At 44.6% G+C, this 17082-nt stretch overlaps 1 protein-coding gene across 5 annotated transcripts in view; it reads left to right on the top strand.

The window, feature by feature from the left end:
- The window catches only part of LOC106571806 (actin-binding protein WASF1), a 181977-nt gene that overhangs the window by 101708 nt on the left and 63187 nt on the right, over positions 1-17082 (top strand). For all 5 annotated transcript variants that reach the window (XM_082961942.1, XM_082961940.1, XM_082961943.1 and 2 more), the window contains exons 2-3: positions 1444-1606; positions 1868-2002. In XM_082961942.1, the coding sequence (XP_082818068.1) occupies positions 1474-1606; positions 1868-2002 (268 nt within the window). In that variant the 5' untranslated portion in view covers positions 1444-1473. The remainder of the gene's footprint in view (positions 1-1443; positions 1607-1867; positions 2003-17082) is intronic.

Below are 17082 nucleotides of genomic sequence, written 5' to 3' on the forward strand. Positions count from 1 at the left end.
GCGGTGGTGGCTAGCTGTAGCTTATGCTTTCAGTACTAGATTCTCTGATCATTTGCTTGGGTGGACAACATGTCAGTTCATGCTGCAACAGCTCCGATAGGTTGAAATGAATCCTCCAGAAGTTGTCATAATTACAGTAAATCTATGGAAGGTGGTGAGAACAATGAGCCTCCTAAGTTTTGTATTGATGTCAATGTATCTGGAGGAGGACGGGAACTAGCTGTTCTCCGACTACTCCATGGTGCTACCCTACAGAGTGCTGTTGAAGCTACTGTAGACCTTCATTGCAAAAACAGTATGTTTTAATCAAATTTTTGTTGACAATTTGTTTTATCTAATGTTTTCAGTGTTTCACTATTTTTGTGAATTTCACTGAGGATTGTCCTTCCCTTCCTCTTCTGAGGAGCCTCCACTGGTGTAAAGTGCGACTGGTAAATCCTTTTGTGAGTCACTGTGTGAGAGTAGCAGGTTGTAATCTAGCTATAACGTTGGTTTGTGTGTTCGTAAGCACCAGCGTGTTTTCAGTTGGTTTGTTAGTAGCAGCAGCATGCTAGCCATGGAGAGGTGACAGGGGGGGTTGCTATACTGTTAGCTATGCGGGCCACTGGTGTGTTGGTCGGTTTGGGTGTGAATTATCTCTTGTTGTGTGTTTGGGGGTGAATTTATCTCTAGTGGTCTGTGTGTCTGGCTGTGGTTGTGGGGGTGAATTGTCTCTGGCGGTGTGTGAGGGGGGTGAATTGTCTCTGGTGTTGTGTGTGTGTGTGTGTGTGTGCCTGGCTGTGTGTGTGGGGGTGAATTGTCTCTGGCGACCATGATGAGAATGATGAGGAGGAAAACTATGCTGACTGAGAGAAACATACTGTGTCTATTCCATATGTAATGCTCTACTTTTGACCAGGGTTGGGCCTATAGGAAATTTGGAACACAGTCCTATAATTTACTTTTACATTTTCGTAATTTAGCAGACGCTCTTATCCAGAGCAACTTACACGATCAATTAGGCTTAATTGCCTTGCTCGAGGGCACATCGACAAATGTTTCACCTAGTCAGCTCAGGGATTTGAACCAGCGACCTTTCGGTTACTGGCCCAACGCTTTTAACCGCTAGGGTACCTGCCGCCAGGGAAATTGATCACTACACCTCTACAGAGGGGGATTACTTTTTGTGGCTGTGTGGAACAAATGTAGCCTATTATTTCTGTGTAGGGTAGTTCATGCTGTGTTGGAAGCCTTGTAGCAGTCTGCACCATAATTACTACATAATTGCAACATAATTGTACAGTAATAGACCTAATTGTACAATAGTAATTGTATACCTGTACATTATTAAAGGTTTAATATAACTCAACTATTGAGTTTTAGGTGTGGTAGTGGTAGAGGTAGAGGTATCCAGGGATGTAATAACTTAAACCACCTCCTCTCCCGCCCTCCTTCTCTCTCCAGGTGTGGTAGCCGTGGTCCAGGTATCCCAGGATGCCGTTGGTGAAGAGGAGTATTGAGCCCAGGCACCTGTGCCACACGGTGCTGCCGCGGGCCATCAAGAACGAGCTGGAGTGTGTGACCAATGTGTCCCTAGCTAACGTCATCCGACAGCTCAGCAGCCTCAGTGAGTCACACACAATGTCTGCACACATACACACCTTCATAATACACACACACGGACACTCAAAAAACACATTGTTGCACATATACACACACACACATGCTCACACACACTGTTCACACTCACACCTAAACAACACACTCCGTACCCACATTTTTCTGTTAGTTAAGCATGTTTATTCTTTTATTATGCTTGATTGTATTACTGTATTATACTTAAGTGTGTGTATTAAGTGTCTGTTCTCTGTCTGTGTGTGTTCTACAGGTAAGTACGCAGAGGATCTTTTTGGGGAGCTGTTCAACGAGGCCCACTCCTTCTCCTTCCGGGTCAACTCCCTCCAGGAGCGCGTGGACCTCCTCTCTATCAGCGTCACTCAGCTAGATCCTAAGGAGGAGGAGCGTGAGTACCATACACACACCATGTTTTACATAGCTCGACCTAAAAGAGGAGTGTAAGTACAAACACACACACATCAGTGTCAAACACACATACATGCAGGCAACCGTACACTCACACTCAGACACTCTATCCTCACACACTCCTTTCTCTAGCACTTCCACCACTGATTATTCCTCATCAGGATAAACCCATTCCAGTCGTGTGTGTGTGTGTGTGTGTGTGTGTGTGTGTGTGTGTGTGTGTGTGTGTGTGTGTGTGTGTGTGTGTGTGTGTGTGTGTGTGTGTGTGTGTGTGTGTGTGTGTGTGTGTGTGTGTGTGTGTGTGTGTGTGTGTGTGTGTGTGTGTGTGTGTGTGTGTAAATGGCCTTAGAGGAACAGGCCACAGTGAGACGGTGTCATTTTTCATCCTTGCAGCTCCAAAGATCCACACTGTACAAACCAAATCCTCCACACACACACTCCCGCATCCGCAGGCTCAATAAGCCCCCATTATAGCCATTCTAACCAGCTGTCCACTGATTCACTTACTGTAGCCCTGCCTCATACAATGGCCTGTCTTTGTGAGGAAATGAGATATCCAGATATATGTGATATGTAATAGTGGTGTAATAGAAAAGAGAAGTATAATGCCCGTCTGTCAATGGAGGGGCCTAGTTAGGCTGTTAGGTAAAACAAGTTCTAGAGAGTGTAGGGAGAGATGGGGGGGGACTTAGAGAGGAGGGTAGTATGAGGCCAATACCACGCTTCTGCGCCGTATCGATTTCCCATTGGCCAACGGGGTTTTTAGAACTTGGATTAGAGAGATAAATAGCTAGATATAGTGCCTTAGAAAGTATTCATACCGTTTGACTTTTTCCATATTTTGTTATGTTACTGCGTGAATTTAAAATGAATTAAATTGAGATGTTTTTGTCACTGGCCTACACACAATACCCCATAATGACAAAGGGAAAACATGTGTTTAGAAATGTTTGCAAATTTATTCACAATGAATTACTAAAATATCTCATTTACATAAGTATTCACATCCCTGAGTCAATACATGTTAGAATCACCTTTGGTAGTGATTACACCTGTGAGTATTTCTGGCTAAGTCTCTGAGCGCTTTACACACCTGGATTGTACAATATTTGCACATTATTATTAAAAAAATTCTTCAAGCTCTGTCAAGTTAGTTGTTGATCATTGCTAGAAAGCCATTTAAGTCTTGCCATAGATTTTCAAGCAGATATAAGTGAAAAATGTAACAAGGCCACTCAGGAATTCAGTGTCGTCTTGGTAAGCAACACCAGTGTATATTTGCCCTTGTGTTTTAGATTATTGTCTTGCTGAAAGGTGAATTTGTCTCCCAGTGTTTGTTGGAAAGCAGACTGAACCAGGTTTTCCTCTAGGATTTTGCCTGTGCTTAGCTCTGTTCTGTTTCTTTTATTAAAAAAACTCCCTAGTCCTTGATGATGACAAGCATACCCATAACATGAGGCAGCCTCCACCATCCTTGAAAATATGAAGAGTGGTAACGTGTTGTATTCAGGAAATAAAGTTAATTTCTTTGCCACATTTTTTTGCAGTTTTACTTTAGTGCCTTGTTGCGAACAGGATGCATGTTTTGTAATATTTTTATTCTGTTCAGGCTTCCTTCTTTTCACTCTGTTATTTAGGTTAGTATTGTGAAGTAACTACAACGTTGTTGATCCATCCTCAGTTTTCTCCTATCACAGCCATTAAACTCTGTTACTGTTTTAAAGTCACCATTGGCCTCATGGTGAAATCCCTGAGCGGTTTCCTTCCTCTCCGGCAATTGAGTTAGAAAAAACGCCTGTATTTTTGTAGTGACTGGGTGTATTGATACACCATCCAAACTGTAATTAATAACTTCACCATGCTCAAAGGGGTACACTTAGTGAGGCATTGGAAAATGTTCTTTGTCTTTGTGGTTGAATCTCTGTTTGAATTTCACTGCTAGACTGTGGGACCTTACAGATAATTATATGTGTGGGGTACAGAAATGAAGTAGTCATTCAAAAATCATATTAAAAACTATTATTGCACACAGGGTGAGTCCATGCAACTTATTATGTGACTCGTTAAACAACATTTTACTCCTGAACTCATTTAGGCTTGCCATTAAAAAGAGGTTGAATACTTATTGACTCAAAACATTTCATCTTTTCATTTTTTATTAATTTGTAACAATTTCGAATAACATCATTCCACTTTGACATTGTGTGAAGGCCAGTGACAAAAATGTAAATTCAAGCTGTAACACAACTAAATATGGAAAAGGTCAAACGGTGTGAATACTTTCTGAAGGCACAGTATATATACACACTATACTGGACTGGGCTGCCTCTGTACATTAACACAACACATTGGTACTCGAGCTAAGGGGGAGGGGGGTAAGAGGTAATAATGTTTGTGAGCGGACCAAGTATTTTTAGGTTGCTCTAAAGCAGAAAGGTGGAATAAACGAGTCGGGAGCAGGTTTTCTTATATTGAACAAAGTTCTCTATTGAGGTATTTTCTCTTCTCAAACACTCCCACACAATCAAGGATGATCTCAAGGATAACACCAATCTTCTTCTTTACAGGGATAAGGAACACAAAGTGAGTAACTTTTAACTATAACATAAATCACGTGTGTCACCGCCTTAGCTGTCCGTTCGCGGAGAGCTCCTTTCGGGCGGTGGTGCAGATGCGTGGTTGCCATTTGCAAGAGGTAGTTTGTCCTCGTCTTTTCCCTTTCGTCAGGAAAACCCTCTCCTTTGGAGAATCAATCACTCTGTTTTTTCCTCCAGGCTCACTCATTGCCGGTTCCCTCCTTTCTCTTGTAGGGTGAAGAAAATAGGTGATTAGTACCGTCAGCTGTGCTTAACTGCCTCTGATCACCTTTACTCACATGCTGGGCTGGGATACTATCCGTGGGACCAGCCTGCCCCCTGGTGGTCCTTCCACATACCTCCCTCCTCAGGACCGGACCGGAAGGCCAGGGGCTAGACGCGCCGCCTTGGTCGCGTTTGGACAGTGCTTCCGCATTCCTGTTCCTTGATCCGGCCCTGTGGATGACATGGAAAGTGAATGGTTGTAATGCAAGAAACCATCTGGCAATTCTGTTATTGTTTCTCTTACCGGCCATCCACATGAGGGGAGCATGGTCAGTAACGAGGGCGAACCTATGCCCAAGTAGGTAGTACCGGAGATAATTGAGGGCCCACTTAATGGCTAGGGCCTCTTTCTCTACGGTAGCATATCTCTGTTCTCGATCACTGAGCTTCCTACTTATGAAGAGAATAGGCCTCTCTGCTTCTCCTTCACCCTGAGCTAGGACAGCCCGAGCCCCGTATCTGAGGCGTCTACCTGCACAATGAACTCTTGGAAGAAGTTGGGAGCCTGCAAGACGGGATCAGAGCACAGGCTATCTTTTAGCTACTGGAAGGCGTCTTCCGTCTCTTCCTTCCGCGCTACATGGTTTGGCAGGTTTTTCTTGATGAGATTTGTGAGGGTGGTGGCAATGGTTGCATATCCAGGGATGAAATGGTCATAATATGCCATTATTCCCAAGAAGGCTCAGACATCCTGCTTCTTCTGGGGCCGAGGCCAGTTCCGAATTGCCCTAGTCTTTTTTGCATGTGGACGTATTTTTTTGTTCCCCACGGTATATCCCAGGTATTCCGCTTCAGACAGACCCAGGCAGCATTTTTTGGGATTTGCTGTCAGCCCTGTAGCCTCCAAGCTCACGAGCACTGCCCGCAGTCACAGGAGGTGGCTATCCCAGTCCTCGCTGTGGATGACAACATCGTCTATGTACGCCGCTGCATACTTTTGATGGGGTCGTAGAATGGCATCCATAAGGCGTTGGAAAGTCGCCGCCGCACCATGCAGTCTGAAGGGCATCATCACATACTGAAAAAGCCCCTCCGGTGTGGTGAAGGCAGTCTTAGGGCGGTCCTCCGGCGCCACCGGCACTTGCCAATATCCCTTCATTAGATCCAGAGTGGTGATAAACTTGGCCTTTCCCAAGCGCTCCAAGAGTTCATCCACGATGGACATGGGATACGCATCGAACATAGAGATTGTTTATGCCCCTAAAGTTGTTGTAGAGCCTCATACTACCGGGTTTGGGGACCAGAACTATGGGACTGAACCACTCACTCGTAGATGGCTCGATCACCCTCATCCTCAGCATCTCCCTTACCTCTTTCTTAGCGACGACTCTGCGTGCCTCAGGAATCTGGTAAGGTCGGATATGCACCTTCTTGCCTGGTTCGGTGTGGATATGGTGAAACAGGACATCTGTTTGTCCTGGGAAGGGAGAGAATGCCTTGCCGATTTGCATAATCTGCTTGTCTAGCTGTCTCAACTGCTCGGGCAGGGGAGTTCTGCCACGGTGCACTTGTAGCGGGACCTCCTCTTTTTCTTTGTCCTCCACCCTCCTCTCTTCCATGGTACTTCTTCAACAGGTTGATATGATAGAGTTGGACCTTCTTCCTCCTGTCAGGTTGCTTGATGCGCTAATTGACCTGTGAGACCATATCCATTACCTCACAGGGCTCCCTCCACTGTGCCAGAAAGCGGTGTTCGGCCGTGGGCATGAGTACCATCACTTTCTCTCCCACAGTGAACTCTCTGGGTGTCGCCAACTTATCGTTGGCCCGGCCTTGAGTCTATTGCGCTTTCTCCATATGCTCCTTTACTATGGGCCCGACTGCCGATAGTCAGTCCCGCATCAGGGTAACATGTTCTATCGTCGACCGGAATGGGCAGGGTTGAGTCATATGACCTCCCAGGTCTCCTAGGCTAAGTCAAGGATCCCTCGACATGGTCTACCGTATAGCAATTTGAACGGGGGAAACCTTGTGGATGCCTGTGATACTTCTTGCAGGGCAAACATTAAGTAGGGCAGAAGCATGTCCCAGTTTTTCTCGTCTCTGGACACCACTCTTCTCAACATGCTTTTAGTCATCTTGTTCAGGCGTTCGCACAAACCGTCTGTCTGTGGATGGAGTATGCTTGTGCGCATCTGTTGAACCTGGTATAACAGACACAGGTCCTTCATCAACCGGGACATGAACTGGGTTCCCTAGTTGGTTAGGATTGTCTTGGGAAGGCCCACCCGGGAGAACAGCATGAACAATTCCTTGTTGATTCCTTTTGACGACATGTTGCGAAGGGGTATGGCCTCAGGGAACTTGGTAGCATACGATAACCAGGATGTACTCGTGTCCTCTGGTTGATTTCGGGAGGGGTCCTACGAGGTCCATAGCTATGCGTTCGAAGTGGGTCTCTATAGTGGGAAGAGGAATCAAAGGGTTACGCAGGTGTGGCCATGGGGCCATACGCTGACATTGATCACACGTCCTACAATACCTGGCCACATCTCGGGTGACACGAGGCCAATAGAACCTCTGCATGATTCTGTCGATCATTTTGTCCCGTGCCAGGTGTCCTCCTAGGACATGGGAATGGGCTAGCTGTAGGACAGTATCCCTGTATGGTCTAGGCACCATTAGTAGTTCCTGCTTTCCCCCTTTCGTAGCACAACCCAATACAAGAGGCCCCGCCTGACTGCATAGTAGGGAAGAGAGGGCTCACCTGATCCGTCGACATTTCTCTCGTCGATTACCTTCACCTTCCTCATGGCATCCCGTAGGTCTGGGTATCTATATGCTGAGCAGTGCCGAACTGTCCCTTTAATTCTTCTGGCAGGCCGACCTCAATAGGAGTGTGGAGGTTGTTCTTCATCCCTGTCGGGGGTGTTCCCTCTGACAGGGCTTCAAATATATCCCGTAGACTCTGCGTCACTCCTTCCTTCCTCCATCGTGTACAAACCTTTGCAGGTGTCTTCATCGGAGGTTTCCTGGAATAGCTGTCGGAGGCGTTGGGTGTGTATTTCTTCCTCTCCTCCAGAGGACGAGGCCGAGGCTACTTTTCCTTGTAGGGCTACACCTGTGGCTTGGACTTGTTTTTTTTATTTTGTCTGCTTTCTTGCCCCCGTGGTGGGCCGAGCCTTGGTGTGTGATAGAGAGACCTGATCCCCTTTGTTCGGTGCATAAAGTTGTCTGCAGAAATTCCTTATATAGGGGACAGTCTCTCCCGATCAATAATGGCACCTTCAGCTGTGGTACTTTCCCCACCCTGACTGTATACCTTCCTTTCGGGGTGAGAATGGACAGACTCATGGTGGGTAATAGTGGGTGTCTCCATGGATACAGGACACGGCTACTTTGTCTGGTAGCAGTGTTGCTGTGGTCACCATCTGCTACTCATATTTTAACCATACTTCCTGATTCGAGAATGGCTACCATGTCTCGTCCTTCTATACAAACCGGAATCTCTGGGGCTGGGGCTATTTCTGCTAACCAACAGGAGCGATCCTGCCCTCTCGGATAGGGATGTGTGGGGACGGGCAGCGATGACTCGGTGGCCATGGACTCGTCCTTTCTGGGACATTGTGGGGCGTAATGGTCCGGAGACTGGCATTTATAGCACCGACCCTGTTGCGTGGGTGATGACTTCTCCCACGTCCGGAGCGGGTTCGGTCGTTTTGGTGGTGGACGTGCCAGGGTTAATCGGGGAACGGTCTTGGCAGAGTCCTTCTGGTCCTCCTTGTCCCCTTTTAACAACTCCCATGTAGATCGGTACGTTTCCATGGCATGGGCTATATCGTCTGCTGACGAGGGGTTTGTTTGCCCCACAAACCTTTTTAAGTCCATGGGTAATTCCTTCAAAATCTTGTCCACTACGAGAGTCTCTACAACATGTCCTACTCCCTTTCCGGGTTCCAGCCACTGTTTTGTTAGTCATATGAGTGCGAAGATCTGGGCCCTCACGGGTTGGTCGGCCATATAGGTCCATTGATGGAACTTTACGGCTCTACCTCTGGCGGTCAGCTGGTACCGGGACAGAATCTCGGTTTTTAGTCGCCTATAGTCAGCAGCTTCGAGGGGGTCCAGGTCATAGTAGGCTTCCTGGGCTATCCAGGTCAAAAGAGGGGCTAACGCACTCGCCCATTCTGTTGGGGACCACTTTTCCAAGGTGGCCATCCTTTCGAACGTCATGATGAAAGCCTCAATATCATCCTCCTTTGAGAGGCGAGGTAAGATGGCGTGAGCAGCCGCTCTCGGCTTCACTCTCGGTTCTTCTCGCCGGCTCAGCTGTTGCAGGAGTTCTGTGGTTGTCTGCTGGGCCGTGATCAACTGTTGTAGCAGAGCGTTATCCATCTTTCTTGTATGGTTCCTCTGTGTCTACAGGTAGATTTTCGTTTTCCTTACTTATCCTCGTGAAACTCGTCCACCTAATGCCTGCATTCTCCACCAATGTGAGTAGACCAAGTATTTTTAGGTTGCTCTAAAGAAGAAAGGTGGAATAAACGAGTCGGGAGCAGGTTCTTACATTGAACAAAGTTCTCTATTGAGGTGTATTTTCTCTTCTAGGACACTCCGACACAATCAAGGATGATCTCAAGGATAACACCAATCTTCTTCTTTACAGGGATAAGGAACACAAAGTGAGTAACTTTTAACTATAACATAAATCACGGGTGTGTCACCGCCTTAGCTGTCCGTTCGCGGAGAGCTCCTTTCGGGCGGTGGTGCAGATACGTGGTTGCCATTCCCAAGAGGTAGTTTGTCTTCTCCCTTTCGTCAGGTAAATCCTCTCCTTTGGAGAATGAATCACTCAGTTTTTTCCTCCAGGCTCCCTCATTGCCGGTTCCCTCCTTTCTCTTGTAGGGTGAAGAAAATAGGTGATTAGTACCGTCAGCTGTGCTTAACTGCCTCTGATCACCTTTACTCACATGCCGGGCTGGGCTACAATCCGTGGGAACAGCCTGCCCCCTGGTGGTCTTTCCACAGTTTATTAATTCACAGGATCAATACTTAAAGTCCCTTAATTTAAATATTTGAGCATGGCATGTATCAATGCTTTGTGTGGAGTTGTTGCCTTGGAGTTATTCTTGTATTCACTTCAGCTATATTAGTGTCCCACTTAGGTCCGCTGACACCTTTTATACACACTCCTTTTCTCCTCTTCCTCCATTCTTCCACCTCCCCTCATCTTCATCCCTCCCTCCCCTCTTCTCCTCTTCCCTCAGCTCCCTCCTCCACATATTTGTGCAAATGTTATGATGTGTGTGATTTAATAGTCCATTCTGCTATAGAGAGGATATAATTCCATTCCCGTCATGTTGTGACTCCACACTGTCTGGACTACTACGGGTTCACCCTGTCATACACTCTCTCCAGGGGTTACAGGCTGGACCAACACACAGACACACATACTCCTCATATCCAGGCCCCAAGCAACTCCACAGTACCAGGGTGCAGGAGTTAACCTCTATGGGACCGGCGGGACGAATTCGTCCCACCTACGTAACAGCCACTGCCAGCCTGTGGCGCGATTTTCAAAATCTTCAAAATCCTATTACTTCAATTTCTCAAACATATGACTATTTTACAGCCATTTAAAGATAAGACTCTCGTTAATCTAACCACACTGTCCGATTTCAAAAAGGCTTTACAACGAAAGCAAAACATTAGATTATGTCAGCAGAGTACCAAGCCAGAAATAATCAGACACCCATTTTTCAAGCCAGCATATAATGTCACCAAAACCCAGAAGACAGCTAAATGCAGCACTCACCTTTGATGATCTTCATCAGATGACAACCCTAGGACATTATGTTATACAATACATGCATGTTTTGTTCAATCAAGTTCATATTTATATCAAAAACCAGCTTTTTACATTAGCATGTGACGTTCAGAACTAGCATACCCCCCGCAAACTTACGGGGAATTCGCTAACATTTTACTAAATTACTCACGATAAACGTTCACAAAAAGCATAACAATTATTTTAAGAATTATAGATACAGACCTCCTCTATGCACTCGATATGTCCGATTTTAAAATAGCTTTTTGGTGAAAGCACATTTTGCAATATTCTAAGTACATAACCCAGGCATCACGGGCTCGCTATTTAGACACCCGGCAAGTTTAGCACTCACCATAATCATATTTACTATTATAAAAATGTCATTACCTTTTGTTGTCTTCGTCAGAATGCACACCCAGGACGTCTACTTCAATAACAAATGTTGGTTTGGTCCAAAATAATCCATCGTTATATCCGAATAGCGGCGTTTTGTTCGTGCGTTCCAGACACTATCCGAAATAGTAAAGAAGTGTCGCGCGCTTGGCGCAATTCCTGACAATAAAATTCAAAGTATTCAATTGCCGTACATCGAAGCATGTCAACCGCTGTTTAAAATCAATTTTTACGTCATTTTTCTCGTAGAAAAGCGATAAAATTCCGACAGGGAATCTCCTTTTCGGCAAACAGAGGAAAAAATCCCAAAGGCGGGGGCGGTCGGGGTCACGCGCATAAGCTAGTGTCTCTTGATGGGCCACTTGAGAAAGGCGATAATGTGTTTCAGCCTGGGGCTGGAATGACGACATTCTCTTTTTTCCCAGGCTCTGAGAGCCTATGGACGACGTGGGAAGTGTCACGTTAGAGCAGAGATCCTTAGTAAATGATAGAGATGGCAAAGAAGTTCCAGAAATGGTCAGACAGGCCACTTCCTGTAAAGGAATCTCTCAGGTTTTGACCTGCCATTTGAGTTCTGTTATACTCACAGACACCATTCAAACAGTTTTAGAAAATTTAGGGTGTTTTCTATCCATATGTAATAAGTATATGCATATTCTAGTTACTGAGTAGGAGTGGTAACCAGATTAAATCGGGTATGTTTTTTATCCAGCCGTGTCAATGCTGCCCCCTAGCCCTAACAGGTTAACAAATCAGCCAGTGTAACAAACACCACAAAACTCACAGAAACAAAATACTTTGAAAGGGAATACCTAGTCAGTTGAAATGTGTCTTCCGCATTTAACCCAACCCCTCTGAATCAGAGAGATGCAGTGGGCTGCCTTAATCGACATCCACATCTTTGTCGCCCGGGCAACAGTGGGTTAACTGCCTTGCTCAGGGGCAGAATGACAGATTTTTACCTTGTCAGCTCGGGGATTCAATCCAGCAACCTTTCGGGTACTGGCCCAACGCTCTAACCACTAAGCTACCTGCCGAAATACAACTAAGCAAGCACTGTTGAGCTCCTGCTAAGCTGAGTTGGCTATCACACACAAACACACACACATTGGAAGGGTGAGTGTAGCCTGGCTTTATCTCTCCTTGTAATATAAGCCTGCCTTCTGTGTTGTAGCTCCAGTTCGGTCCTATAGGTGACAGTGAAAAAGGATCAGATCCATTTGGATTGGGGTTGGGGTGGGGTAGTGTTGGTTTGGTGTTGGGTTGGGTTGGGCGGGGTGTGGTAGAGGGGCAGAGACACGGCTATACTGCATAATACTGAGCTCTGCAGTAAAAGCAGTGGAGTGTTAAGTCTTTGTTCTGCAGACTACAGCGGAGGTTAAAATGGCTGAACTGTCTACAGGTTAGTTTGAGATCTCCAGCTGCAGAGAGTTGCAGTATGTGCCATTAGACTCCACACAACAGTGTGTGTCTATGTGTGTGCCATTAGCCTCCAAACAATAATCATTACAAGTTAATTTAATCATCACAGAGTTACTGTAATGATACAACAAGACATAAATTAACACAGCTTGTTCTGCAACTATATGACAAAATAGGGAAAGAAGTGGTAAAGAGATAAAAATGGTGTATGTAGTAAAAAGAGCGAAAGAGATGTGACAGAGAGATGGACGGTTATGGGAAGGGCTTAAGATTTGTTTCCCGTAAGATGCACTTTTCATCCCCCACCACACACACAGACACACACACACACACACACACACACACACACACACACCCCTCTCCACCGCAGGAATTCTGGGTAATGGTCTGTGTGAGTCTGTAGTCCCTGAGAAAGACAGTGAGGAGGCCGCAGAGCAAGGGAAGGAGAGGGGATTGAGAGAGTGAGTGCAGGTGCCGTCATGTTGTAAATCAAGGCAGGGGGGTAAGGAGATAAAGAGAGGTCGCTGAGAGGAGTACGTGAGTGGGGGATGAAGAGGATAAAGGGGTCTCTTAAAGGAATAGAACCATTGAGGCGGATGAGGTTTACATTAACACAAGAGTGGGAAGGGCTGGTGTGTGTGTGTGCGCACATTTTGGAGAAAGGTGGTGTGGTTGTATGTAGGTGAGCTATCTAAAGAAAGAGCATGCAAGATGACTAGCTCATGGGGAGAGAGAAGACACTGTTTTGATGCATACAGCATGAAATAAAATGTTATTGGTCGCATACACATATTTAGCAGATGTTATTGCGGGTGTAGCGAAATTCTTGTGTTCCTACCTCAAACAGTGAAGTAATATCCAACAATTCACAACAATACACACAAATTTAAAAGTAAAACAATGGATTTAAGAAATATATAAATATTAGGATGAGCAATGTCGGGGTCCGGAGTGTATTTATATACACTACCGGTCAAAAGGTTTTTAGAATACCTACTCATTCAAGGGTTTTACTTTATTTTTTACTATTTTCTACATTGTAGAATAATAGTGAAGACATCAAAACTATGAAATAACACATATGGAATCATGTAGTAACCCAAAAGGTGTTAATCAAATCAAAATATATTTTGTATTTGAGATTCTTCAAATAGCCACCCTTTGCCTAGATGACAGCTTTGCACACTCTTGGCATTCTCTCAACCAGCTTCCCTTGGAATACTTTTCCAACAGTCTTGAAGGAGTTCCCACATATGCTGAGCACTTGTTGGCTGCTTTTCCTTCACTCTGCGGTCCGACTCATCCCAAACCATCTCAATTTGGTTGAGGTCAGGGGATTGTGGAAGCCAGGTCATCTGATGCAGCACTCCATCACTCTCCTTCTTCATAAAATATCCCTTACACAGCCTAGAGGTGTGTTGGGTCATTGTCCTGTTGAAAAATAAATGATAGTCCCACTGAGCCCAAACCAGATGGGATGGTGTATCATTGCAGAATGCTGTGGTAGCCATGCTGGTGAAGTGTGCCTTGCATTCTAAATAAATCACAGACAGTGTCACCAGCAAAGCACCCCCACACCATAACACCTCCTCCTCCTCCATGCTTTACGGTGGGAAATACACATACGGAGATCATCCGTTCACCCACACCGCGTCTCACAAAGACACGTTGCTGCTATTCTTTATTATTTATGCATAGTCACTTTAACTCTACCTACATGTACATATTACCTAAATTACCTTGACTAAACAGTGCCCCCGCACATTGACTCTGTACCGGTACCCCCTGTAAATAGCCTCACTATTGTTGTTTTACTGCTGCTCTTTAATTATTTGTTACTTTTATTTCTTATTTTTTACTTATCTATATTTCACTTAACGTGTATTTTTCTTAAAACGGCATTGTTGGTTAAGGGCTTGTAAGTAAGCATTTCAGTGTAAGGGCTACACCTGTTGTATTCGGCGCATGTGACAAATAAAATGTTATATGATTTGAACCAAAAATCTCCAATTTGGACTCCAGACCAAAGGACAAATTTCCACCAGTCTAATGTCCATTGCTTGTGTTTTTTGGCCCAAGCAAGTCTCTACTTCTTATTGGTGTCCTTTAGTAGTGCTTTACTTGCAGCAATTTGACCATGAAGGCCTGATTCACACAGTGTGTACATGTGGATGTATTTCAAGCCCTACCTTCAAACGCAGTGCCTCTTTGCTTGACATCATGGGAAAATCAAAAGAAATCAGCCAAGACCTCAGAAAATAATTGTAGACCTCCACAAGTCTGCTTCATCCTTGGGCGCAATTTCCAAACACCTGAAGGTACCACATTCATCTGTACAAACAATTTTACGCTAGTATAAACACCATGGGACCACGCAGTCATCATTACGCTCAGGAAGGAGACGCGTTCTGTCTCTTAGAGATTAACGTACTTGTGTGAAAAGTGCAAATCAATCCCAGAACAACAGCAAAGGACCTTGTGAAGATGCTGGAGGAAACGGGTACAAAAGTATCTATATCCACAGTAAAACTAGTCCTATATCAACATAACCTGAAAGGCTGCTCAGCAAAGAAGAAGCCACTGCTCCAAAACCACCATAAAAAAGTCAGACTATGGTTTGCAACTGCACATGGGGACAAAGATTGTACTTTTTGGAGAAATTGTCTTCTGGTCTTATTAAACAAAAATAGAACTGTTTGACCATAATGACCACCGTTATGTTTGGAGGAAAAAGGGGAGGCTTGCAAGCCGAAGAACACCATCCCAACCGTGAAGCACGGGGGTGGCTGCATCATGTTGTGGGGGTGCTTTGCTGCAGGAGGGACTGGTGCACTTCATAAAATAGATGGCATCATGAGGGAGGAAAATTATGTGGATACATTGAAGCAACATCTCAAGATATCAGTCACGAAGTTAAAGCTTGGTCGCAAATGGGTCTTCCAAATGGACAATGACCCCAAGCATTCCAAAGTTGTGGCAAAATGGCTTAAGGACAACAAAGTGGCCATCACAAAGCCCTGACCTCGATCCTATAGAACATTTGTTGGCAGAACTGAAAAAGTGTGTGCGAGCAAAGAGGCCTAGAAACCTGATTCTGTTACACCAGCTCTGTCAGGAGGAATGGGCCAAAATTCACCCAACTTATTGTGGGAAGCTTGTGGAAGGCTGCCCGAAATGTTTGACCCAAGTTAAACAATTTAAAGGCAGTGCTACCAAATACTAATTGAGTGTATGTTAACATCTGACCCACTGGGAATGTGATGAAAAAAATTAAAGATTAAATAAATCCTTCTCTCTACTATTATTCTGACATTTCACATTCTTAAAATAAAGTGGTGATCCTAACTGACCTAAGACAGGGAATTTTTACTAGGATATCAAATGTCAGGAATTATTTTAAAAAAAAACGGTGTTTAAATGTATTTGGCTAAGGTGTATGTAAACTTCCGACTTCAACTGTACCAACAAAAGGCTGTGATCATTCTACAGGGGTCCCTGCAGCGTACGCTCAAAATGGTGTGATTAAAACGCTTATATAGAACGTCCAGTTTTGATTGATTCAACCGTCAGCATTTGAGCTAGCTTACAAAGTTATGTCCTGAATGTGAGCAGTTTATTTTTGGATGCAATGTTCAGATATTCACAGAAGTAGCAAAAGCATACACAATCATCCAAACTGGAAAATGTAGGCTACATTAGTCCTAGCGCTAACTGAGGAAAGATTGACGCAACACAAGCGGTCATATTTTGATAACTATCGGCTGACAGAAACCACAAAATGAATTAGCTAATAGCAATAACTATTTAAATTCATCACATCACGGGTGAGCTCAACATTGATCGAAATAATTGAGTAAAACACTTTATAGAAATGAAAAGTAATCCGACAAGGGTAGTTTGTATTTTGTCAACCAAATATAATGAGAGGAGAAAAGATGAGTTTAGTCTATTTGCAGTTTGCATGTTGAAGGGGGTGTGTCGTCTACGATCATTTACTTCCTTTCATTCACTTCCGGAAGTTTACCCGAAAGATAAGTGAACCATTCCTTCACCTCATTATAATAACTTTTGGTCTGACAGATGTTTACGTGCCATGCAGAATGCATTGTATAATGTCAACAAACATGGCGCCACACATAGCTGGCATATAGCTTAGCATTAGCTCATTATAATCAGTACAACCTTCAAATAAATATTTTACACACGTCATAGGTGTCCATTACAATCTATGCAATAAACAGAATGCGTTATTTGTCACCAGTACTTGAAAATGTGAATAAAACTGTAAATACATTATGCTCCATATATACATGTCTCATTACTACCTCTGAGGGTTTAGAGCTTGAGGTAGTAACCTCACACAAGTACTTGGGACTATGGCTAAACGATACACTGTCCGTCTCTCAGCACATGTCAAAGCTGCAGGCTAAGGTTAAATCTAGACTTGTTTTCCTCTATCGTAATCGCTCCTCTTTCACCTCAGCTGCCAAACTAACTCTGATTCAGATGACCATCCTACACATGCTAGATTATGGAGATGTCATTTATAGAGCGGCAGGTAAGGGTGCTCTCGTGCGGCTAGATGTTATTTATCATTCAGCTATCAGATTTGCT

The sequence above is a fragment of the Salmo salar genome, chromosome 15, assembly GCF_965601325.2.
Source record: "Salmo salar chromosome 15, fSalSal1, whole genome shotgun sequence".
Lineage (NCBI taxonomy): Eukaryota > Metazoa > Chordata > Actinopteri > Salmoniformes > Salmonidae > Salmo > Salmo salar.